Genomic DNA, 28,000 nt, shown 5'->3' on the forward strand with positions numbered 1-28,000 from the left:
ATATATATATATATTTTTTTTTTTTTTTTTTTTTTTTGCTCAATGGCTATTCAAAAAATTTATAATTCTTATGATGACCCTACATGAAAAGGTACATGTAGTATTTAATGTAAAATTGTACCTGTTTTGGAACTCTTTTATCCAAAAATGTCATCAGAATACAGTAGATACGCCTTCCTACGGATCTGGTGGCCTAATGAAAATCTAATCGAAATATAAATTGATTATGTCTAGCACATCAAGACATTTGCAGTCATACCCGGTAGCCATAGCAATAGAATTAAGAAACAAAGAACTTGATATAGCCCCCCTCCCACACACACCCTCCCTCACACTCTCTCATTGCTTTAATTTCGCTGCAGATATATAGCTCTGGAACTAAATTCAGTCATGGACTGCAGTTACTTGCGAGTATTTGAAATTGAAGATAATTTCTGACCATGATGCAGGGGGAAAAATTGAACGTAGCAGTAAATATTTAATCGTTGCTCTTCGTACTTATTCATAAAGTATGATTTTAGCTGATGGCATTAATTGCATAGGACTCGCTCATTCACTCATTTAGCCTCAGACCGAACTAACCCTCAGTGTGCTCTGAGTGCTGATTGGCACAGAAAACCCCATAGTATTATACACACTGTCCAAAGTCAGTGGCACGGAAAGGGTTAAGTACGAAATTTTAATGTTGCTGTAAATATGTGGCTCCGACATCCATCGAACTCTGTCTCAGTGACGTCGTTACACTATTCATGAAGATGGTTGATATTCATTAAGTATGAAATATTTATGATAGGAACTGGTTATTGCTTGTGTGATAAAAAACTCGAGTACAAATTGTTCAATGCATCAAAACTTTTAAAACGTCATGATAAATTTGGGAGGAGTTGTGGCAAATTTTCTGAACACACACACACACACACACACAAACATTAAAAATAAAACCAATCAAATGTAGTGTCCATTATGAAGACGTAATCAGCTGAATTGAAACAGGTGAAATACTTAAAGGTCCTGTTTACCATTGGGAGCAGTGATTAAAAAAAATGTTCAAGAAATCACATTTGATGCACATGTGTAGGTCAGTTGTAATACAAAACATCCAATCATATAAGAATTTTGCGATAAAACCTGAAATATAAGGAGATATCACTACTTTTCTCAATAAACCGTAACTGCAGACGATTAAGTTTGGAAACATCTTTATTATAACCATTGTTCACATCTTGTATATTTAACAATACTTAACATTGATTATACTAATTCAAATTTTTATATTGTTTTTTTTTCTAGCCCTAACTCACTTTTTAGAACTGTTTTGAAGCACTAATGATGGGATTTTATTTCGTCTACAAATGGTAAATCATGCCTTTACTGCCCGAGTATTGTTGTTTGCTGCACAATTTAACGCTTTGGAATAATCTTTGACATGCCATCAGACGGAATGGATATTGCCTAGAGTCATTCAATAGCCATTTCAAACATTTCTGAAAACGAATTTCTTTCGGCAATCTTCTACGTAACATTTTTCTCGCTGATGATATTCTTAAGTTGCGACAATGCACATATCTTTTCTGCAGTAATTGTGCACTACAGGTTCACGCTTGTTATCATTATTATTATCATCATCATTATCATCATCATACTCATCAGTATGGAATATAAAACTATAAATTCCATCTAAATCTGCCCCAGCTGCGAAGGGTTGTTTTACCTTTTTTGTAATTTTATTTTTATATATGTGTAATTCAGCTTCTTTTCATTTTCTTTTTTTTTTGTTTCACCACGCAGATTTTAATTTAATGATTCCAATTCTCTCTCAGTAAAAAAAAAATACAAACAGAAAAACTTGTCAGAAAAGATAACTATTTCTGTTCCGTAAAGTATTATATGCGTTCTTCTACAATCTACATTGGTGTTTCATATGATATTGTTGTGTATGTGTTTCCCTCTGATTCGTCTTCATTTTTGTGTTTTTTGTCATTAGCTACCGACAGCACTCCCGCCACTGCGACAAGTACGTATGACTAAACTGTGAATAAGTTGGTATTTCCAAACAAAGATTTCAATGTAACTTTATTCTGCAAACTTCTATGAAATGATGTGCTCGGTATATCTCTTCGCATGAAATCAGCGCAATTTGTATTGATTTGTGTTCACACTTTTTACAAAGGAGAAATTGCCAGGATTTTCAGGGTCCATACTTATTTTTCTCCATCGTACGAGAGGATTATTCTGATACTGCTATGTATTGCTGTTTTCCATTCACGTCCGTTGCTTCAATGCGTATACGTATATATGTGTGTTGCAGCGTATAATTATTTTATTTATATGTTTGCCTGTGATGACTATTTGTTTCTATGTTTGATGACTAGCCGACGGCGCCGCAACAACACAAATGACGTCAAATACTGGTCAGTCTTTTTCTTTTCTTTCCTTTTTTTTTAACCAGCGAGAACTTTAAACAAAACTTCATTTTAAAGACCACTATACCAAGAATTCTAACAAACCACATCGACCACACTGTCGATGGAAAAAAAACCGATAACGTAAAATTGACAATAATAAATCAAGTTCAACTTTGTGTGTATTTTATAAACATAATTGTTAAAATAATAATAGATTTATTGACTGTTCAATTCTTTATTAGTTTTTCGTTTTATTTTCTTCCCTTAATTTCTTTCATTTTAACAAATTTAGCTAGCCGATGGATTAGAATAATCAACATTTATTAATACTTGCTGGCGTCTTAAAGATATTTTCTTATTAGCATACAGCTTTAACCTGCAATGATTTTATCATATATGACTAAAACCCCTCGAGGGAAAAGAAGAGTATCAAAATGAAAATTGTATTTTATAAATAAATCACCCGCCCCTTTTTTGGGCCAAGTTAATCCATCTCTATCTCATATTTGATCACTAGCTCCCGATTCAGCCACAACTGCTGTGACAACTGGTACTAGAATCTGTGGTTTTATTTTCCATACATTCGATCTTAATGCAGTTTTGTTCTGGAGAATGCTATAATAAATGAATTAAAGCTTCCTCCATTAATTTTTTTCCCGACTGACATTCAAAGACAAATTTTTATTTTGTGTAATATGAATTTAAAAAAAAGAAAATTAGAAATCCATTGCATTGCATTGCATAAAAGTATTCAAATTACTAAGAATAATAATCATTTGTTGTTGCATCATTCTTTTTGTCTTTCGTTCGCATTTGTTTTAGTGTGATTTTATTGTTGTTGTTTTTAGTCTTTAGTTTCAGTTCTGCAGGCCGACTTATATTGCAGGCCATCCACATTTTCTACTAAGCTCTTCTAAATGTTTTCTGCGTTTCGCGGTAGGCTTGGTTTACAGCAACATTGATCGATAGTATTTCTCATAAGTGAATAAATCGTCTGTAAGAAAAGGATTTACTGATTTGAACATTTTTATCAGAATATTTTATCCTCCGTTGATTAATTTTCGTTTTGCTTTTGCTTACTAGATGCCCCTGATACGACCACAATAGATACGAATCATTCTCTTTCCTTTTTGCAAATCAATTCTTAATGTAACATCATTCTCATTGCATCTGAACATACAGTCGAATTTAATATAAGCTGAATTTTGTATTCATAATTGCAATTTTTAGCACTAGTGTATAGTTTTAACGAACAATGCAAAGTACAGATAAGTCAATGTTGATATAGGACACATGTATAATTGTAACGGTTTTTGTTTTTTTAAGAGTCAAAAGATACAAAAGGTTTGCGTTGACAAACACTGCAGACCACCACCTTAAGCTGCAGTCTGATTTTAATAGTTAGCTTTCGAAACAAATTGTACCTAATAATGGACAGCATTCTACTGTATAAGCGTTTTGCACAAAGAATATAACAAAAACGTAGAATAATTTAAGATTCGCATGAACTTTAAATTAATGACATTTTTATATATGATTAGAAGAGGGGGAGAAATGAATTAGGTACAAAATTAATGCCAGGTTTTTCTCCATGATTCTTGTCAGATAGGCTGTCAAATTACATAGCCCAGAGAATAATAAATTTGATTCGACTTCCACATTTTGTTGGGTGTATGAAAGGTTAAGTTATAAATCCAAAATATTGTTTTACGTTCTTCTTGGTTCCCTTCTCTGCTTTTCTTTGTTTGCTTTTGTTTTGTATCGTAATGTTTTGCTCCGTTTATATAGGAGTGCATTTATAATCGTAAGTTACGTAAACTGATATTTGTACGTTGATCAATATCCTCTGTCGAACGATTCCAGGTTGTTTGGCTTTTGTCATTTACCAACATGGAACTTAATGGTAACTCAGAAGCAAGAATTTATGCATGTAAAAAGTGGTCAAAAACGCCACGAGAAATACAGTCCATTTCAGAAAATGCTCCTTTACGTAATTATTTGCGTGAGTTTTGCCATTCATTTATTTATCATGTTTATATCTTTATCAATAGGCACAATGGGAGGTACAACAGACGATTCGACAGGTAAATCTCATGAATTTTTTTTTAATTAAAAGTAACTGTTTCTTTAAAATTTTTGCCATGAAATCTTTCCACTTGCCCTCATATACTATGCGTTTAAATTGCAACGCAATGAAAAGGAATAAAATGCAAGTGTTAATGTTTCGTTTGTTTTTCTTGTTTCTTCTCGTGAATGCAATCTTGGGTACTAATTTACAAAAATGCATTTTTTCGTCTTGTAGTTGTCGATCTGGTTTGTTGGCTTTGTGTCATGTTTTGTTTTGTATTTCCTGAAATATGCGCAAGGTTTGAAAATCGTTGATATTCTGTGCAAAATACTCGTAGACTCTTGCATGTTTGTTTTGTTTCCTTTTGTTTTGTTTATGTTATTATACTTTATAATGTTCATTTTTATTTGTTTTGTGCATTCTTTATTGTTGTTGGGTGATTTTTCCCCTAGGCAGTATACTTCACAGTAGCAGAACGAAGTCTTAGCTCCAGCTCGTCAAAGAGCATTAGGGAAGAAAGGCTATTACAGAAAATAATTCAACGGTCGTCAATTTTCGTTTCTTTTATTGATACATTTTTTTTTGTATGTGCATGTTTGTGCTTTTATTACTACTTATAGTCACAGAACTTATGACCACAGGTGCAGGAGGTATACCTACCACTCTTTGTATTTCATATATTCACATACATAATTATTTCATATATATCTATCGATCCTCTCTGGACATGATGTGGCCCATGATAAGGCTACAAAGTTATCTCTTCAGTGTATCCTGTCTTTACAACAACAACAAAAAAATGACTTGGCTGCGTTCCATAATGTCCATCCCATTGACTTCATTACTTTTCCTTCTCTATCATTCGTCTCCATGTTGTCCTATAGGGCGCCCTATACTTTTCTTCTACCTTCTGGTACCCATGTGAGGGCTGTCATGCAGTGTCCGTCAGTCATCCATTTCTATCTCCTGCTTTTGACTTTATCACTGATCCTCGACATGTAGGTTTTCTAAAGTGTGTCATCATTGGATATGTCATATAACATATATAACAAACATATAAATTCAAATATGTCCAGCTTTTTGCTATCAGTTTCATTAAATTCTCCATCTCTCTCATCCATATGGCAAGACTGGTAGGCCCGAGTGATTTCAATAGTCTTATCTTGGTTTTTAGAGCGAATCTCAAGGAAATCCAGTTTCTTGAGTTTGATGACAAACATAATTGATCTTAAATTTTTTTCATGACTTTGAGCACTCACACTGAGTAGTAAAGGGCATTATAATTTCCCCTTTTGCTATCATTATTATTATATTATTATTATTATCATTATTATTATCATTATTATTATTAATATTATTAATTACCATCTTCATTACTATGATTATAATTATTATTATCATTAATGTTATTATTACAATAACAATTATTGTTGTTATCAATATTATTATTATTATTATTATCATTATCATTATTATTATCATTATTATCATTTGAATTCTGCTGTTTGTAAAAGATCATCTCCTCTGCCTTGTTTGCTTACTTTGGCGCTTCATAGTAAGTAAAGTGATCGTCTTCGTATAATTATCGACTACTGGTATCTATTCTGCCTGTCTACTGTTGGATTCATTTTTTCCTCTCAGCATAGGCCTATTTCTATTTTCTCGGTATGTACCTCGATGTGAGCCCAGTTTTACCTACAAACTCATTTAGTTCCGATACATTTAACTGCATAATATGTTGAATGTTTGGTGAAAAAATGCAATGTCATCGGCAAATTCCAAATCTTCTTATTTTGTAACAAATTTCCACCAGATCCCTGTGTTATTTACTTTGAACTTTGTAGTATCCACAGTCCTGTTCACTACTATCGGAGAGATAAAACCAGAGGTGACGTCACCTTGCGTCACTCCTATTTTTACCTTGAGCCATACAGAATCCTCTCCTTCTCCTAATACAGTTCATTCCCCGTCTTCATACAAAATCTGTATCATTTGGATAATTTTTGATGGAATTCAAAACCTGGCCATTACATTCCACAGGTGCAAATCATGAGTCCTTCACCATGGCATACGGGCCACGGGTTATACAACCCATGAGTAATAGTACAGCCCACGAGTTATGCAGCCCACCAGCTGTACACTAATGAACAAGGCCCATGAGCTCGACATCAAGCAAAATAGGCCCACGACCACCCATGCGTCCGACACTAGGTCAACAAGACGCAGAAAGGCCCATCCCTCGATAGCAGCTACATAAGGCCCATGAGTCCGACACTTGGCAAAGAAGGCTCACGAGTCCGACATTACATCACTGTATGGGCTTATGTTCGCAGCGTCGATCTCGTGAGCCTTTTTGGCCTAGTTTCGGACTCGTGAGCCTTGTTTGTCTAGGGTCAGACTCATGGGCCTTATGTAGCTGCTGTCGAGGGATGGGCCTTTCTGCGTATAAGTGACGCGCTCGGGCTGTATGACTCATAGACCTTTTTTTTTTCCAATGTCAAACTCGTGGGCTGCATAACTCGTGGGTGTCGCGCCCCTTTTCCATCTTGATGCACTTAGTCAAACGCCATCTCAAAGTCCAAAATTGTAACATGCTGTAAAGTAAACTGCCATTCTGCAGCTTCCTCCATCATGTTACGAAATGTAACTTTCTGTTTACTTATATTTCGCTCTCTTCTGAATCCAGCTTGTTCATCCCTCAACATGTTATTCACTCCATTCCTTGTCACTTATCACTCCACCAAATATAATTCTTGGAAGTGATATTAATGTAATTCCTCTCCAATTACCACATTCTCCCTTTTATTAAACTCTTTAAGATATATCACACGAAAGAATATGTGATACCCCCGACGAAGCAGTCAGTTGATATAACTACTAACGAACTTATTTACAATGAATTTATTAAGTAGGATGCATTCCCAATTATTGTTTTTTGTTTGGAAGGCTTTAATTTCTCTAATCAGATTAGTTGTCTCATAATGTTGGCAGCGTTTTGTGCATTTATGTTGTGTCTATTATATTCATAAGCTGGTTTCGCGTCTTTTGTTGACGGTATTTTTTTTTTCTTGATTTAACAGCGATTATTTGCAAAAACAGCAGCAAGGTATTAAAAGATGATTATACCATTTCTGTTTTTCGCTTCGTTAATTGATTGTTTTTGTGTCTCACTTACTAGCTACTGCACCTGCAAATACAGTTACTCCAGGTATTTATCACTCCCTACTCGCACCTGCCACTTTCTTTAGTTGTCTACCTTCACGCGTTGTTTTTCATTGTGATAAAATGTATCGTATTGCATGAAATGATATGCTTTCTAATGATACGATTATGATTATGATATGATATTATATGATATGATATGATGTGATATGATATGATATGATATGATATGATATGATATGATATGATATGATATGATATGATATGATATGATATGACATGACATGACATGACATGACATGATATGATATGATATAATTATGATATGATATGATATTATGATATGATATAATAAGCTAGTAATATCTGATATTGCATGACCAATATAATCATAGTAGTTAACAAATTTCAAACTGCTTAAGGAAATGTATGAAACAGAGAATCCTCACCTCCAATTACCTATCTTGCTATTTGACCCAGTATCAAATTGAGAAGGTAGCACGTGGTAGGTCAATGGTTGATCTACATGAGTTTTAACGTGTATAAGTAGAAAGTACACTTTGACAAACGATCGTGTGAGGATCGTACTTTATTTTACAACGAGGCGAAAGAGAGGGCGGAACAACTCTGCTCGGACCTCGGGTCATTTTGCGGGAATACTGAAAATATCTCTCTATACCGTATACATGTCAACCAAACAATATGTCACAATTAGGTGTTCCTAAACTTCAACATGCTGTAATGTCAGATTTACTCATCATGTAAAACAATGATATTGAGAGATCATATTAATGCTGTTTCATTTCATGTCATCAACTACTGAAAAAGTTTAATTTGTATGATAAAACTGGTCACTGCCTCTATACACCATTTACATGGAACAGGTGCCGTCAATCCAACGACAGACTCAAACACTGACGACCCTGCCACGTCAACTACTGACGCCGACGGTACCACAGGAACGGATGAAACTGGTACGGGAACTACCGGGACTCCAGGAGCAGGGATCACGGATGCTGCTACCACCAGTGGTGGAGAGACGGGAACAACGGGTACACCGGGAACACCGGGAGCAACTACAGAAGCAGCGGAAGCGACAGAAACACCAGGAGCAACAGAAGATCCGGGAGCAACGAATGACCCGGATGCAACGGCAGCAACGGAAGAGCCAGGAACCACAGAAACACCGGGAACACCGGGAACGGAAATCCCAACCGTAGTCATGACAACGGAAGAGGGTAAGTCGCGAGTAGTAGTAGCAGTGGAACTAGAACCGTTTTAGTAGTAATTTAGTGGTAGCAGCAGTAGTAGTGGTAGTAAACAATAGTAACGTCAAGTGTCGTGTGATGTTATTTGAAAGATCCATTTGGAAATGAAAACGATATAAATATATATATATATATATATATATATATATCTATATATATATATATATATATATATATATATATATATATAATAATGATAATAATAATAGTAATAATGATAATAATAACAACAATACAGGGTACTTATAATGCGCCAATTCCACATAGCTAACGTGCTCAATATATATATATATATATATATATATATATATATATATATATATGTATATATATTGTTTAGTATAGTCTTATCTACTACACAAAATAGGGTCATACAAATTTAAACACCTACCTTTTCGGTATATTCTTCTTGTAACATCAATTCTACAAGATAAAGTGAATTAAGCAGATGATAAACACTCAGCATGTTCAGTATCTCCGAATCTGGAAGGTTCGGTAGATTGACGTCAACACACTAGACGCCACATGTAATAGAAATGCGAATTTTCAGGAATATCATACACTCCCATTGTTGCTGGATTTTTTCCCCCTTTGAATGGCGAGATGGACCCTTATCCTTGTAATTTTCATGTTGTTAAAGTCTCATTTAATCCTGCACTGGATTGAATGAACGATCCTCTGACTAAGCGTTACCATTTCAGTCATATAAATGCTATAGCCACGCTACTACAGTCTGGTTGTGTATAATGTTACACCTGTTTGGGATGTAGGCCCTACTTCTGTGTTAATCCATCGGCTCTAGGGAATAAAGATTTTTTTCATTTATTGTCGGCATTGTTTTTCTCTTATTCCTTCTGCTCATACTATCTTTTTCTCTTTCTTTTTCCTGATTTCCTTCTCCTCCTCCTTCCTCTTCTTCCTCTCCGTCTTCTCCACCAATCTTTCTATTCGTCGATTCGAATGCTCTCTTGGTTACCGTAAGAGTTATTTCCGCCCTTTTCTCATGGTGGAGTGCTTCTGTGTTATGTGTCTGAAGGAGTTTGCCGACTGGTCTAAAACGTCACTCAATGCTTGTAAGAGGGGAAAGAATAAATATCCTTGTCGCATCGACATCTGTTGTTGCCGTAGCAACGGTCAATAACGCGAATGTTTTTTATTTGTCTACACCTTATTTCATATCGGGGCGTTTTAACCTCGTACTTGCTCAAGAGTTCGCGGTTTACCTCTTTGTGCTGTCGTTTGCCCAAATGGTGTCGGGCATTAGATTCGCCAATTTAAGGGTTTACTTCTGAGGAGTTTAAGCTATGGAAAAGTGTGATATTTCATAATAAGATGATTGTGATAATTTGGTAGGGAAAATGAAAAAGGAAAGAGATAAGGAATGATGAGACGACATGAAGGGAAAGAAGAAAAATGAAACAGGAAATGAGAACAAGAAGTTCGAGGTGCGAGAGGAAAAACATCAGCATTTTTTCCATTGTGAAGACAATTTTGCATGAAAATAAGGGTTCGGACAGTTTGGTCACAGATAAGGATATTTCCAGCAAACTGTATTTCTTTTGGCTGAGAAAACACGTATCTATATTTTAGTCCAAAGGCGAGCCTGATATCACAGGTTCATTTTGCATAGGAATTACTCGGCACTCTTGTCGTGAAAGAATTGGTATAGAGTGTTGTGTTACTACGGTGATCAGGTTTGCCTATCAACAAGCCAAAATTACCAAAGGCCACCCTTACCTGATACACTTAATGTAATGCAGACCTGTCTGTTTTTGTTCTCACAACTGCTCATACTATACTGTACATTTAGTATTGTACAATAATAATTGATCAATGGAAATCTACTCTATCTGTCTAGACATGTGTGTATCATTTTGATAAAACAAAAAGGGTCCTCAAAGGAGGTGTCAAGCATTGTCTAAAACTTTTTGAATAATTCAGCTTAGGATAAGAAGAAACCATATCATGATTGTAGGCATTGACCACTTTAATCTCACCACCCCCCCCCCCCCCATACAAAAAGGGAAAAATCATTAACACTTTGTTTAAAAAGGAAGAAATCATCATAAGAAACCTTTTTGCGACATTCTCTGATGCGCACACACATACAACGTAAATCCCCAACGAATTAAATTGTCACGTTTATATCCGATGTCAACACCGCCAGTCTCAGCCCTCTTCCCCTGAATCTAGAAAAGATTTTTACCTCAGGGCCCCTATGTTCAGTTATCTCCTCTCTAGAACGATCATCCCTCAGCCACCGCCAGTCGATGTTTTGAAGGCACAGTTATTCAATTATGTATTTGCTGACGTAGAGGTTCGGATATCAGTTGGACATGACATACACCACCAAAAGCGATTGACGATTGCAGAGGGAAGCGGAGCAAGGACTCATATCTCATTAACATCCTACTCTCTTTTTCCATCTATCCCTTCGTATATTCATTCATCCATCCATCTCTCTTCTTGTTTATATATAAACAGCGACATACTGGTCAATAGATTGATCAATCTGTCTGAATATATCCATCTGTCTGTTGATCGTCTATGTATTGAAAAATAGTTTATCTTTGACGGAGTAGAAAAATGTGACATAAAAAAGGTAGATGGAAGGACAAGAGAATGAGAGGGAGAAAGAGAGGGATATATATATATATATATATATATATATATATATATATATGGGAGAGAGAGAGAGAGAGAGATCTTCCTTAAGTTTACTTGGAATCAACACGTGTAATTCTTTCAAGTCACTGTCAATCAGTATAACCCACTTCTGGGGTGGGGTCAGTCAAATAATAAGATGATGTCAATGTTGATTTTTCGATGAGAGGTTTAAGATTTGTTGTCCGTATCCGCTGGCGACGAGAAGCGAACGCGTTTCTCTTGGTTTCCTCGAGAGACATATTTGCTAGCCAGCCTTCGGTTTCTCTGAGAAACATGTTTGCCAGCGCCCATAAACATCAGATTAAATACTACGTGTTTAACTCAGGTAAAGTTCATGCAAACAATTGCAGTCACTGTAATCAGATCAACATAAAGACGATAGCGCCGCGATATGTCTTATGTACTTTCCTTTTTCTGGCACCTGCGAATTGCATTTGTAATGATGCACAAAATTTACTTGAAAGTGACAGAGTTTTATCTTCGTTCAAAAAGATAGAAATCAAGATAGCAATGAAAAAGGATAAAACCAGAAATTACAAAATTTTAGTTTTTATCAAAGTTGGCAAGTCATATTACAACGGTCACAGAAATGAAAGCTTAAAGTTCACATAAGAAGCCGATCGCCAAAAACTGGACTGTTTGTGTTTTTGAAAGGCTTATTAACCATACTTTCCTATCTCACATCTTTCAAACCCCTAAAAAGGTTGGTTTTTGAGGAATATGCGTTCAAATTTCGTCAAAATATCGAAGCCTTATTCCCCGTTGAGTCAAGACCCCTAGATTATGATGTCACGTAAGGGTATTCCCTCTTATGTCCACGCAAATGCAGTGCTGTCAAAGCTTTAAAATTGCGTCATATCGCTCTCTTATGATGGATTTTATGTTCTAATTTGTTTAAGAATTATTAGAAAAAAATGTTCTAGTGAACGATTTTTTGATACATCACATAATATTCAGAAAATTTAGAATTTTGAGAGGACTTTTTTAGTTTTATTTTGGTTGGAAAAATAACGTCCCGCGTAAAAGATTAATCCGCGAGTGATGCGACTCTGTACGTGCCAGCGCGCGGTACGGTGCGGACGCCAGATGCTGCCAGCAAAGAGCTACCTCTGTGTGTGTGTGTCACTACGTGTGTGTGTGTATGTGTTGTGTATGATGTGCATATCGAGGCAGGAAACTGGGCTGGTGTCGCTTGCGATAGCTCCTATAGGCCTACAACACGCATCACAGCATAGCACGCACCCTGTACTGTACATATCGGATACAGTCACGCTCACAAATCACGTACGTCTTGCAAAACAACCAGACTAAATTTCTGTCTACTATTATTAGTTTACTTGTGGATTGGTTATGATCTTATCGTTGTTCATTTATATGGCATTTATATTTCGAAAGTGCACTCGCGATGCTCGAGTCACTGGCACTATAAAGCCGAGAAGTCGGTTGTGAATACAATCATGTCCGCTTAGCCAAAGTGCGAACGTAACCATGCTCGCCATGCCGGCTGCCCTGGCTTGCAATCGCGATGCTCTCTCGTCCGCTCGGCTCCCCGAATTTTACCGGCGGGGCTGCCTAGCTGCTGCTAGCTAGCTGCGCCTGCATACATACGCGGGGTTCGTACGTGTTGTAGGGCGCTCAATACGGTACATGTGAATCGAATGTAAACTGAATACCGAGCACGTACGTACGCACGCAGCGCACACAGGGTATGACAACACATAGGGGGAGTGGCTTCTGCGCTTGTTACGCGTATTTTCTAACCGCTGTACGCTCATTATCTGATCGCTGGAGATCCACACGCGAATGCAGCAAGCTGCTTTTCGGCGTTGTTTGCAAACATGATTTGGGTCACATTTTCATGCGTGCTCGTAAAAAAATGGGGTGATATTGCTGTGATTTCAAAGTTAAATTTCTCAAGATAGAAACATCATTTCGCCATGAAATTTGAAATATGTCTTAATGAATATGTCTAAAATCGAGACGAGGAGCATCCCCGTCGTTTGCCATTCCATCTCCATCGAAAGGCAGCGGCTCATGACAATAGGGTTGCGGCACCCGTGGCCCTGCCGCTGCTTCCCCGGCTGGATTGACGTCGACAGCACCTTGCTCTCCCACTTCTCCATCGTCCTCTCCCCAGCTTACATCTTCCCAACTTCCATCGTCCTCGTCTATATTCTCGTCCCCTTCTCTGCTTTTGTCGCTTCATTCCTCTTCACTAACGTACTCCTCAAAGTCCATAAAAAGATCACTCTGATAACTCACTGTTCTCGGCCATTTTCGGAAGGAGTGAAAGCTCAAAATTGATCGACGCGAAATTTCGAAACGAACCGCTATGAAAAAGTTACGATGATACAAATGTGAACCGCACGTACGTACGTACAATGCATACGATACGAGCTGCGAGGTGATACGTCATACCGACCGACGGCCGACCGGATCTACTTTCGCACCAAAACTATGAGGAGAAAATTGTGATAATTGTGTGAAATTTGGGCTTGTTGCAGATCATAGTAATACAAAATAATTGTTTGAGAAGAAGCAGTTCATGATAATACTATTAAGTGTAGACAAACAGTAAAGAGTTGGTGTCAAAAGTATAAATAGCAGAGATTTCAGACTTTGAAAAAAAATTGACAGAAATTCTTTCCCGATGCCAAATGCTTTTCTACAGAGCATCCGGGGCCCGTGGCTCTAACTACCCTGGCGTGACGTCACAACTTTTGGAGTCCCGTACTGTGGCTGGTTTTCGAGGGGGAGGGAGGGGGATGTTTGGGACTTGCAAATAGCGGATATCTAGATGCTTGCGGGGATTTGAGCCAAACTTTTTGCATAATTGGTCAATTACCAACATATATTTCATCTACAAACGAATTTTACGAACATTTATTCCCTTCATATAGGATCTTTAAAGGAATGGTATAATTTTGGTTGAGAAATGGGGATTCAGATTTTTACTTTTTGGGAGATAAATAGAAACCACATTTGAAATATCAAAGAGCATACTAAGGGGCTAAGAGCTAAGCATACTAAGAGCTAAGGGGGTTTCAAAGTTTAATCGATGGAAATTTGTTTCGAAATGCCTGAGATGTACGAAAACAAACTAACACAAAGTGGTCCTAATAAAAGGTGGGTCCCACCTTTCTTTAGGACCTCTTGGTTTTGGGATATCTAAGCAATTTCAAAACCGATTTTCATTGAATAAACTTTGAAATCCTCCTAGAATTATTTCCTCTTTCATATTTCTAAAGAAATTTCTCACTATCTCACAAAAAAGTTAGAAACCTGAAGCTCCAGCTCAACTAAAATTATATCATCCCTTTGAATCTTTTGAAGTAAGGCATATACTGCGATGAAATAACTCGCAGCGATCCCTTTGTAACTAGTCTTGTTTTCCTACAAATCATACATATATATATATATATATATATATATATATATGTATATATATTCACACACACATATGTATATATATATATATATATAGAGAGAGAGAGAGAGAGAGAGAGAGAGAGAACACGAAAGAAAAAGGAGGACATAAAAATATATGATAAACTGTACAGTGATGTTAGCGCTTGGTAATGAGTATCTTCATACCTTTTTGTTTGTTTATTTTTTCTATTTCCAATAAACATAATAGTTGTTTTGGATGAGGGTAAGTACCTTTGTTTTAATGTTCGGAATCTGCATGCATGTTAACACATATTCATTCTGCATATTTGCAATCAAATTTCAAAAATTAGAAACATATTCATCCCACCTTCCACTCCCACATTATGAACTTGCCTTACATTTTCCCTACCCCCCCCCCCCACACACACACACACACTCACTCACGTAAACTACTTAGTCAGATACTTAAGTTTTCCAAAGAGAAATGTCACAAGCTTATACTTTTCAGCACGGGTGAGTAGTAGGGACACTTTACTATAGCTTTTCAAACTGCCAATAAAATATCATTTCCCTCTTGGTACTTTTCATCAAAACACATAATACAACACCGTATAATTATTCAAAAGTAATTTTTGAATTTATTTCATTCTGTTTCTGCATTTTGACAAAGTAAATATAATGTGACAAACAAGTTTACAAAATTAATCATAGTTATATTGGACAATGTATGTATTATCATGCATACATGTCAATCATAAAACATATTAATTATACGTAAATTGTGGTTATAAACATGACAAATGGATGGTTAGTTATTCAATCAAATTATTAGGAACTTATGAAGGACACCGTCATCAGCAGAAGCTTGATTTTTATGACGGCCTCTGAAAATACATAATATGGTTTACTTTGCGTTACAAATCATTCATACATACTAAGTAAAACACAATAATCTCATATAAGCTTTCGAAACCTGCCCAGACATTATATTCCACATTTACAGACGCATATTTTTTCATGCACATATTTCTACATACCCAGCAGTCACATCACTCACCGCAACACACTAGAAAAACATTTTTTTTAAAGAAATCGCTGTTCAATTCTCCTTTTTTTTTGTTAGTGAAGCAGCAACGAATTATTCCAATGTGGTTTTTTTTTTCATCGGACCTGTCTTGATCTATGGCCTCTAATCGAATGTAAGGTAGAAACAAGAAGAAGAATTTTCACCAGTATTAATACAATGATAAGCTAATCGAAACTTTCCTTAATCTGATTAAATCAATTCCAACTTGAATATCTTCCTGGCTTAAATTTTGTAAATTAACATAATAAAAAAGTACCGCACCTTTCCTGTACGTCCCTAACAAATTCAAGCGTATAAAATATATGTTGCTGGTCTCTACCTCTTTATGACATAAGGTAAATTATTATTTATAAGCTTTATAAGCAGTAATCTGAATTGAAAATCTCTCAAAGTGGAACTCAAAGTGCTTCTTTCATGTCTTATACTGAAGATATTTTTTTTCAGGAAAGCTCACGAAAATATAGCTTTTTCACTTTTGCTTTCGCTGGTAAATGAACACTTATTTTCTTCACTAATGTAAAGTAGACGCCTTTGGAAGTAGTCTTATGTAAAGAGGTCTTCCTCCTATTTTCCATAAAAATCACTTCATCATCACTTATATCTTTATCTGACTCTGAACGCTCTATCTTCCTTTTCCGCCCATAGGGACAGTGCATGCTTCACATTTCATTTTCAATACTCAAGTGTTATCAATAGTTCATATTTCTAACATGAAAATAAGCCACCGGTTTTAAATCCCCTTTCATATCAAGTCTTATATGCTCCAGTCCAGACATTTTTGTTTTTTTTGTCAACAGCACATTTTCATTATAAATTGATTTCCCTTCAACTGGAATCATTTTATTATTCAAACGAACCACAGAGGAACTCTCGCACGGAAGATCGATGACTACAGCTATGGCTCAATTCATAATAGATTATGAAACATTATAAACCAGCAACCACAATCAGACTCTGAGATTGCAATGCTGTCGGTGTACCTTTTGGCTAATATTTCGCATTTTCATCGTTACCCAACTGAAATCGTGTTATCACAGCGTCATGTCACACATTTCGTATGCATATGGGTCCCTTGTAGAGCAAAAATCAACAATTTCTCCAAATATATAAGAAAATATTTTTACCCCTAGGTTTCCTGCAAGATAATAATGACAGCATAGTATCAAAAAATACTAGAATGTTTAGTTTTCTACGACGCTTTTTGATGCGATGTTTAAAGGAAAGCAATGGCCGTTTAAACAGCTTCACTGCCATTAAATGTTAGTCCCTCACAACTTTAGAAATTGAAGATTATGATGGAAGGTCTGATGTTTTCTCACCTGTCACGTGTGATTAATATGCCAACCCTCATACCCAGCAGAACAAGCTTTAACAATCAATAATGGAAACAGCTGGTTCGGTCTCGGGCTATTTTGGAGGATGGCGTCGTTGATGTGGCATTGTGTACTTTGTGTTTGTGTGTGAATGTGTGTGCACACACTTGTGGGTGTGTTTATGTGTGCATGCTATGTGTGTGTGTGTGGTGTGTGTGTGGGTGTGGGTGTGGGTGTGTGTGTGTATGCTATATGTGTTTGTATGTATGTATGTATGTATGTATATATGTATGTATGTATAATGTAGGTATGGGTATGGGTGCATATATGCGTGTTAGGGCCTATGTCTTACTAACCCTGCAGAGAAAATCTGATATTTCTTATGGAAGATGGCAGTCGGTCCCCCTCCTCCCCCACCAAAAATAAATAAATCAAACGAAGGTGGTGTCTAAGGGCTAAGGGCTGAGTGGGTGTTGCAAGAAAGTCGAGTTGCAATCAATTGCAAGATTTGCAATTGATTTGGGGGATTTGCAATCATTGATTGCAACTTTCTTGTAACGCTCCCAAACTTGACATATACTCAGATGGGACGTGTCCATTCTGTTTGTATCATGTGCGTGTATTTGTGTGTCTCTATGTGTGAATACATTAATACGCACAAGCACACACACACACACACACACACACATACATATATATATATATATATATATATATATATATATATATATATATATATATACTGGCATCAAAAGACTTAACCACAACATGGCGGGCGGTGCAAGAACAGTAAATCTATTGACATCAAATCTTGCACATTAATAGACGTGGCTGGTGTTGGGTAGCACCCCTTTAATCATCGAGCTTTCGGGCGAAAAGCCCTTCTTCAGGATCTATACAGTCAATGACAACAACGTATAAATAAAATCAACCTAGGTATAAAATCATACTAAACTCAACTAGCCTCATATACTATACATTTCAAAATATACTCAACACAAAACATACCTCAATTGGGAAAGTTGAACTGTAGTTAAAGTAACGTGGTTGTAAGTATGTAAGTATTTGGATAAATAGATTCATGTGTATAAATTATATTATGTATGCGGATATGTATGTTTGTATGTATTACAAGAGGTGTATTAATATGTAGAAATTGTAATGGTAATTTGGGAGTTTTTCTGTATTGTTGGATGGTGAAAATTTTTGAGTATTGGTAGTTTTTGATTGATTATTGAGAACGAGCCTTAGTACAGGAACGCCCCCCCCCCCCATATACACAAATACATATAAGATACACCCGACCACAATCTTCACACAGACAACACTACAAGACCACACTCAGCACCAACACAGTAAGTTTTGTTTTTGCGATTGTATTTAGTAATAGTATGTTGATTTGTTTTTTGTTATAAAATGCGCTGAATTGAGGTATGTTTTGTGTTGAGTATATTTTGAAATGTATAGTATATGAGGCTAGTTGAGTTTAGTATGATTTTATACCTAGGTTGATTTTATTTATACGTTGTTGTCATTGACTGTATAGATCCTGAAGAAGGGCTTTTCGCCCGAAAGCTCGATGATTAAAGGGGTGCTACCCAACACCAGCCACGTCTATTAATGTGCAAGATTTGATGTCAATATATATATATATATATATATATATATATATATATATATATATATATACATACTCTAGTCGTATGCATGTCTGCACGTGTATTTGGGCATGATATCAATAATGCATGATTCTGAATGCACTAAAACATGTAGGTACTACATTATGTGCACATAAAATGCATGAGTATCAGCCCAAAGGCCGATGGCGTTTTGCCTCGGCCTTCCGCTCCAATAAAACAGAATTGCACTTAATCTAGGAAAGGATATATGCCATACATCGCGTGTTTCATTAATTATAGTCAAAAGCATTTAAAATTCCCTATCACCCGTTCACTAATGCAGCTAAATTTAGTGCACGACAAGAAGAATATATAATGTCACATCGAGCAAAAATTAATCTACGTAACAAGTCTCACATAATGTTCTTTACTTAAACAACACTGATGAAGAAGAAAATTATATATAATATGTATGAATACTGTATACATAATATATTCGTATGAATGTAAAAAATATGCATATGAATCTCACTTTATTACACAATGTTTCTCTTTGCAATTGATTGACAGTAATAAAAACAATTATTAACAGTTTTATTTTTATAATGATAAAATCATAAAAATTATTGTAATCATGATTATAATCATTAAAATTAATAATATATAAGTTTTACCATTCATTTTCAAACTTTTTTCATTCAATTTGACAAATTTTTACTTCAATTTCGTCGAGGGATGTCGGGAATAGGCCAATCTTACTTTTAAATTCATCTTTCGTCGTTCATTTTCAAATAAAGTCCATTCAATTTAGTCATTTAGCATACATTTTCGTCATTTACAGTTCAAATTCGTCAGTCTCACTCGCAGCACTCAAAACAGCAGGATCGATTTCGTCTTTTGTCAATCATTTTCGTTAAATTTTCAGTCATATTCGTCTCATATCTCTATCCGGTGTGATTTCCCAGTCATTCATGTATTTTTTTCTGTAACCGTTCACATTTTACATTTAGGGTTAACATACACACAAGTGTCCTGATACAAACAGACGTACCGTCTCGCATACGACAACATCTGGCTAATTTGAATGAAAAATTCATGAAATTGTGTGAACAAAAACGAATTTGATCTTCACATTCGGCGATCCGTCCGCGGGAGGGGTGCATTTGAATGACAATTGACGATTTTGAATGCTATGTCTTCGAAAACGTTTGACGAAAAACGAATTACATTAGGCGTTTTCACATCAGCCCGATGCGTATGACAATAATGACAATTGACGAAATTGAAGTTAGGATTTGCGTTCCACGTACTTCTCGGGGACGAAATTGAATAATGAATCTTTGAAACTGAATGACAAAAGTGCGAAAATGGATGGGAAAACCTATACAAACAGACGTACCGTTTCGCATACGACACCATCTGGCTAATTGGAATGAAAAATTCATTAAATTGTGTTAGCAAAAACGAATTTGATCTTCACATTCTGCGATCCGTCAATGGGAGGGATGAATTTGAATGACAATTGACGATTTTGAATGCTATGTCTTCGAAAATGTTTGACGAAAAACGAATTACAGTGACAATTGACGAAATTGGAGTTAGGATTTGCGTTCCACGTTCTTCTCGGGACGAAATTGAATAACAATTCTTTGAAATTGAATGACAAAAGTGCGAAAATGGATGGGAAAACCTAACCTATATACTCAGTATTTCTCTCTTCGCAAATATACAGTTACCTTAGAAGTAACTGGCTCAACTGTGACGTACCCTGACGACAAGAAAATAACGGTCGGAGGCGGGGCTCTTGTGACGTCATCGGTGACAGTATCGGTAGTGAACGGAACCATCGTCGATGGGGAGAGCAACTGGAAGTTTCTCGTCTTCGCAGCCGACGATGACGTCACAGAGCTGGCCAGTAAGTATGACGAAAGGTCGGTTTTAAAACGACTGGAAAGTCATGTCATACTTGACATTAAGGAGGTTTAGATTTGCGACGCGGACGTTTGAGACGACGATTGCGTGGGACGTTCTCCTCTCTCCCCGAGGAGAACGTCCCTGTTGGAAAGCAGCTTTAGATTAAACGAGGACGCAACCTATAAAAAATAAAATGGCACCCCCATGTATTATAATCGGTGCGTCAAGTAGCTCTCTGCATCGTAAAAATAGTCTGGAATGCGTAGTGAAAACTTGGTGTTATTAAAGAATATATCTTTAGTTTCAATGGCGGGTTGATAATGACGGGGTCCTTAAGAAGAGCCCAAATAAAACTTAAGATGATCATCACGGCCAGAAATTTTATTCTTTTCGACGTGTTCTTACTAGCATTATGAAGTTATTTTGATGATCCGAGACGGATAGAGAAAAACGGGCCCATTCAATAACAATTGATTTAAAACACAGATTTAATAGTAGACCAAGCGTAACATTTTGAATCCTATAGTGGTAAAATCACTCTTATGATCAATATTCATGAAACAGGCCCCCATTGCACTAATCAAAAACGGTAATTACCATTGTGACTGATAAAATAAGAAGGAAAACTGGTAGAGGTTACAGATTCTTAGCTCTAGGGGGATATTTCTCGCAGAAGCTCGATCTGTATATACTTTTAACCCATTATGTGCCAATAAGTCAACTGTGCACAAATTTCGCACACAAACTTATGAATACGGGATGAATGTGGCACGCAGAGAGTTAGGCGTCATGACGGCAGGCGGGAAAGTTTTGCCGTCTCTCTTTTATAGATGTGATAGATTATCGTGGCAGTGTGCTATGTTTTCATCTGTGTTTATGATGCGAGGAAATACGCCAGCTATACCGCAACACGACACCTGCATTGTTCTATGTACAGTGTCATTTAAATCAGGTGAAGAAATGCCTTCAAAGAGGCTTCGGTTACCGGAAAAAGAGAAGTATTATACAAATAATTGGTTAAACAAATCGCTGGGCGCCGCATCAATCATCATGTCACATGCAAATTAGAAATCTGTCGCAGTCATAGGGAGATCATAACATAACACTTATTCGAGGTTTATGCATCAATCATTATAATTGATGTGTAGATGATTTACGAATGCAAACCTAGGTTGTTGTTTTTTTTTCTGCATGCTTTTCAAGGATCAAACACAGACTTCCCTTGATAGGTTATTCTTTCAATTGCCTTTAAAAATTTAATCTCAGCTGATACCGTTTGACTTCTGTGCAAAAAAAGCGTTTATCCACTTTTCAATATCTTATAATGAGACAAAGAGTTCTGCGCATTGCAACTTATTAGATATTGAAATAAATTAAAATGTCAATTTATATCAATCGAATTCTAGCTAGCACTGTCTTTAATTTAGCTCAAACAGACGTGTGTTTAAACAAGGATACGCTTAAAACTGGCAGCTGTAGAGGGGTTCACGTTGAAGTTCAACAATCTTTGCGTGTTGACAAACGCACACGCACGCAAATGCACACATTCAAGTACACCGACAGACGCAAACGTGCGAACAAATGCGGCAAATCCTGTGGACCCGAGACAGTATACTTTGTCAACATTAAATGTGCTTTATTACTTCAGGACAAGATAAGAGAGTCATGCTCGGAGACTAGTGTTGGTCAGAGAAAACCTCTGATATCAGTTTGGTTTGCCAATATCACTCGTGAAGTTCAATTTAGTCTGTTCACGAGCAAGAAAAAAAAATAGGGAATATGTTTCATGTGCCCCTTTAAACTTTGACTTATTTTGAAATGGAGCCACACTAGCATCGATGAGGGGATAATTGAGCAGACTTTAGACTGTCATCCATAATGCAACGCGTTTGTCAGGTTGAAACAATGGAGACAAATTGACCAAAGGTATCTAGCAAACATCAATGTATTTAGGGCCATTAACATAATAAGGCTTGCCATAATACGGCTTGCCAAAAGAGGTAAAGCTCCCCTCTTATCTAAACGGGGTATTGATTTATATTTCATAATGAATGATGGGTAGTATATTATGATCAGCCATTATGATAACGACATGAGTAATGAATTCTCTATGTGACAGAAATGTAGTCATGTCGCAAAGGGAGTTTAAACCTCTAGGACATCTATTTTCAACAAAGCGAAATTAATGACGGTTGATTATGCAAAAGCACAATTTTACAGGGAATTCGTTACAGGCTGTGTTTTTGTTACTTCACCGTTTACATTGCAAATGAACTAAGGATGAAGTTAAGCAGAAGGTATCAGAAATTAGGAAAAATTACAATTGAACATATTGAAATACTGTATATATTTATTACCGTATTTCACGTGTAATGTATATATAATTATCATGACGATAATTTGCCTGTCCCCAAAACCTTATATTACATAGGACATCATTGGCAATTCCTACAATAGTTACATTAACACTAAAGTTATTTTTTGTCTAAAGTAATCTTTAGGAGACATCCAATAATTTCACACTAGCACTACTATTCTATCGCTTCTTTTTTATTGTGTATGTGTGTACTCTTTTTTTCCTGTCACGTGATATAGCTCCCATCGAAGCAGAAGTGCCCGAGTCCTATGTATCGGAGGGACTCGGTACAGGAGAATCGTTCAACTTCGCGATGCTGAACGTGACCCTTAACCTGGAAGACGTCACTTGCAACGAATTCACCAAGGTTTGCGTCCGGGTCGAGCCACACGACGACGCAGAGTGGATGTTGTCGTCCGAAGGCAGCACGGACACTCAGTGTGACACCATTACATGCGAATGTGAGTCAACTTCGTTATCGCCATCTTCACGTTTTCGTGGTTTTTGTTTGTTTATCTATTTGTTTGTTTGTTTGTTTGTTGTTATTTTATCCTCCGGAATTCATTTTTTATTACAATCATTGTTGTGATAATTTCTCTTCTCTTCTTCTCTTAACTTTTTAGTGTTGTTCTGTGTTATCGTCATGATTGTCGTTGTTATCATTATTGTCATTTTTTTTTTTATTTCATAATCATTACTGTTTTCATCATTATCACAGTTGTATTGATCATTATTATTGTCACCATCATCACATTATTCCTGTTTTCAGTTGCTGTCATTATTTTTTTTAATACTGTTGCAATTATAATCTGAATAATTCGTATCATTTTTTTTTCAGTTTTAAGTTTTCTGTTGTATGTAACATTTCTGTTGTTATTGTTTTATAGTTTCAAGTTAATATTTTATTTTGAAGTTGATTTCTTTTTAGACCGCATTTTTTTTTATCGGCGCTATTTCATGATGCCTTTGGATTGAGATGAAAAATTTGTGGGAAGTTAATCACAATAAAGGATGCATTTGTATAATCAATAACTATTTTACTTTTCATAGTATACAAACGTGGTTGTTATTAATGTTATTTTGTTTACATCACTACGTAATCTAAATACTTCTGATCGACACGACACAATGATTTCAAAAGCAAAGAAGCAAACAAATTTGACACCTGAAGGACAATTCGTCATGTTCTTAAAGGAGACCTCCGGATCATTTTCAGACTTTTACATATGAACAACAATAAATTGGTTACACTGGGTGCAGAGTTTCAGAAATTGTAGTGATTGGGATGACGAAAAGGAATGTTTTCAAAGTTTATAGCAAATCACAATGAACAAGGATGATGACATGGCAGCCTCACAACAAGAATGCATGAGTTTGGGCTCAAGGAAGCAGAACAAAGGAGAAGGCATGCATAAGTTCTACACAGGTTAACTTGTTTAGCAACTGGTATTGTAATAGAATTACATTGCTACATTTCTGAAATATGTGAGGCGGTATGTCATCGTCTTTATTCAGTGTAATTTGTTTTGGGTTTTTCAGAGTATAGATTGCTCTGCTCAAGGGCCACAAATTCCACAAATCTATACATGGAGCTGTTGATATATGTACTACATGATGTGAAATTATGAAAATCGTCTGGAATTCCCTTTAAATTACGGATTGTAACGCGCCCATCATGTAAGAGCTAGTCCGTGTTACTGTCATCATTATCATTATAGCGCACCCAATCAACTGCTTTCTCTATAATTATTTTCTGCATGTTTCCAGCCAATTTGTAATATCTTGCCATAGAATTGTGTTTGCTTACAGTGTTTTTTTTTTTCTGACAGGACTGCAATTGTGTACAAGCTAAGCTTTTTTTTTTTTCGGTTCCCTCCATTTCCAACTTCCTCTTTATGATACAAGCTAACTTGATTCCATTCGAATTAGTTTCAATTTTATTAGATTTATCAAACAATCACTTACAGATGTAAATATTTGAAATATATCGCATTCATATACTTATACTGCGTTTTGTGGCTATTAATGATTTTGTTGGAAATGAAAAGTAAAGCAAATGAAATTAAATGAAATGATATACTGCAACAAGTTTGTAGTATCATAACACTTTTACGGTTGGAGGATAACAGCAGCCTATTCCAATACTATTCAAAATAAATGTACATGCTGAATTTAGGGTTAGGCATATACTGATTGTAAATGGGGGTTCGTCAGATGTTATGAGGATGGCATTTCCTATAGTAATTATCACATCCTGGTACAAGGCGAATTCATTCCTGAAACGATTGTATAATAGCACAATGAGAAGCTATCATATTCTATATGGGAACATGCCAATAGAGGAGATTGGACCTTACATGAGACTGTTTGAGTTGGCTCGTGTTGTCTTCATATATTGGTATTGTCTCGTTTGCTGTATGTCAAATGACTCTAAAAATCGATGCTAATATCTTTATTCCTTTATTATCATGGCCTCTCTCTTTGAACAGCTGCTGCCTCCGCCCTGTCTGTCTCCTGCCTCTTGGTGGCGCTCGCACTTTTCATCTCGCGATGGTCTGTTTATTGATGACGTGTTTCCTCACCTGTACTTAAACAAAAATGCACTTGGTCGGAATAAGAAAGGTAATGGGGGGGGGGGGGATGAAATCGTATGAAAATATGATAATGAATAGAAATACGAAGGGCGTTTTTGGAGAAATTGTCAAATCATCAGACTTTGAAATCTGTTTCTTTACATTATGATAATGGGGTAAACATATACAGCAGAAATCAAAAACGAAATGTGCTTATGAAGGCGATGAAGGAATTTCCAAGAAATGATGTGTTCCAAACTACTGAAAATTTTCACTTTAATCGTATTTTAGCAATGTTTGGGCCATATTTGTTTATTTTTGTAATTTTCTGTTTTGGTTGATTCGCAAATTCACCCGACTTTTGCGAAACATATTATGACGATAAACATCTTAAGACTGGAACCATATAGCACTACACTTGTTTCTAGACTGACGGTCACAACTAGACAAGATCCAGACAATCGCTTGTGCAGTTTGAGTGTGTGTTGATTACCGAGAGGATACGTAGTTAATCTCAATGTTGCAGCTCGTAAAATGTATCCATTTTGGCGGGGAGTGTTTCGAATGATGCTTTGAAGGATGATTTTCCCCGAAAAAGGATGTTTTCAACATCAACAACTAAAGAGAGAGAAGGAATACGAAGCAGCTGTCCAGTAAAAATTAAAGCGAATATAGGATGTGTATGTAAAGACTGATATTTTTTGGATGTCGCTGTGACAAATTATGTAATGTCACGTGGGCATACCGAGATACTGCATCACGTGACTTTGTTGGTGCCTATCTTAATTTGCATATACGACACACAATGTCATTTCACTAGTTCTAACTTTTTTAGGTTAATCATCCTTCAACAAAGCTGACAGAAACCTACTCTATAGTACTCTAGAATCACTTTTTGAGTACATTGAAACAAGTTGAGTGAAGAATATATCAACAAGACGCCGTAATTCTTAGGAAGAGTTATATAACTCTTATACTGAGAATTCTGACGTCTATGTCAATATTACACTATGAACAGTGATATCACTAGTACTTGATATTTTAGTATATGTGGTTGGGTCTCGATCATTGGTCGTTTTCATCAAAGATGTATGAATGAATGACGAGCAAGAGCAATGTTTAGCCAATATGAATTATCAAATCATTATGGGTCATGCGAGATGGAATATTGAGAGATTTCGTTTTAGTGTGTATGATATCTTGTCTGGTCTCTTTAAAATACATGAAAAGAAAGAAATTCATCATCGGTGAAATACGGCAGTTTGAATTAAATCATTTGCTTTCTAATAGCTTTAAGGTAATTCCTTCTGCGAAAGAGTGAAATTGCCCTATCTGTATTGTGGAAAATGTATCTTTTTTGGTCTTATTGTCCGACGGGAGGATTTTATTCTTCTTGCTTCGTATTTTCATTTACCTTCCTTTTTTTCATCCAGTCCGTCCGATATTATTTATTTCCAACTGCTTCTTGGAAGTTGTCTCTTCTTCTCTAACGAAGATTGAAAAAAAAAATCACTTTTAAATTTAGATGATGATTTGCTTTTCCTTGATTCGTTTGCCGTTTTTTAGATCTGAAATACTAGGCTTTGCTGTTAGAATACTATATAAGAATGTAACTCTATTTCCTTCATGAAGAAAGGTGATCTATACCTATGGTAATTTTTTTTTTTAATAGTGTAAGCAGGTTTAGAATCCGCAGTGTGTGTAGTAACTTTGAGGATTGTCTCTTTTTTCAACTAATTATTATGTCACAAACAATATTTTAGATGAAAGCAAGAGAATATAGAGGGGTGAAGGTTGAGGTGTGAATTTTCTTCAGTTGTCTCCCTCTACGAATGAAATTTGTAAGATCGCAGCTGATCTATAATTTAACAAACATGTCGGGGAAAAAAAGCAGTAGATGACAGGTTCCGAGTCCCGTGGTTCCATTTTTACGACATTTTTTTTTTTTTTTTTGATTATAGATGAGCAATTGGAATCTTTAAAATTTTATTTGTATAGGGAAGCAAATTAAAGACAATTCACACCTCAATGTTTTAGCTGCAATATTTTGTCAATTATCGAGTCGGTGGTCCAATATCATGCTTAATCATCTGCATTGTAAATAATGTGCATATCAAAGGCAAACTCTAACGAGAATAAGTACCGATACATAGTGTTGAAAATTAATGTTTTCTTACG

At 36.1% G+C, this 28,000-nt stretch overlaps 1 protein-coding gene across 1 annotated transcript; it reads left to right on the plus strand.

Annotated features, from left to right (window-relative positions):
• The first annotated feature begins 1,953 nt into the window (after positions 1-1,953).
• Positions 1,954-28,000, plus strand: LOC139714188 (uncharacterized). The gene is made up of 10 exons (XM_071625937.1): positions 1,954-2,014; positions 2,373-2,411; positions 4,457-4,489; positions 5,094-5,123; positions 7,652-7,681; positions 8,520-8,873; positions 15,208-15,222; positions 20,712-20,894; positions 23,489-23,710; positions 25,739-28,000. Exons 2-10 carry the CDS (start codon positions 2,396-2,398, stop codon positions 25,813-25,815), a joined length of 960 nt encoding a protein of 319 aa, XP_071482038.1. The 5' UTR covers positions 1,954-2,014; positions 2,373-2,395; the 3' UTR covers positions 25,816-28,000.

The sequence above is a fragment of the Diadema antillarum genome, unplaced genomic scaffold (assembly GCF_040938485.1).
Source record: "Diadema antillarum isolate AM-2024a unplaced genomic scaffold, OU_Dant_1.0 scf00000005, whole genome shotgun sequence".
Lineage (NCBI taxonomy): Eukaryota > Metazoa > Echinodermata > Echinoidea > Diadematoida > Diadematidae > Diadema > Diadema antillarum.

Coding starts and splice junctions, on each gene's coding strand:
- LOC139714188 (XM_071625937.1), top strand. Junction 20,895..23,488: donor TGACGTCACAGAGCTGGCCA/GTAAGTATGACG, acceptor CACGTGATATAG/CTCCCATCGAAGCAGAAGTG. Junction 23,711..25,738: donor TGACACCATTACATGCGAAT/GTGAGTCAACTT, acceptor CTCTTTGAACAG/CTGCTGCCTCCGCCCTGTCT.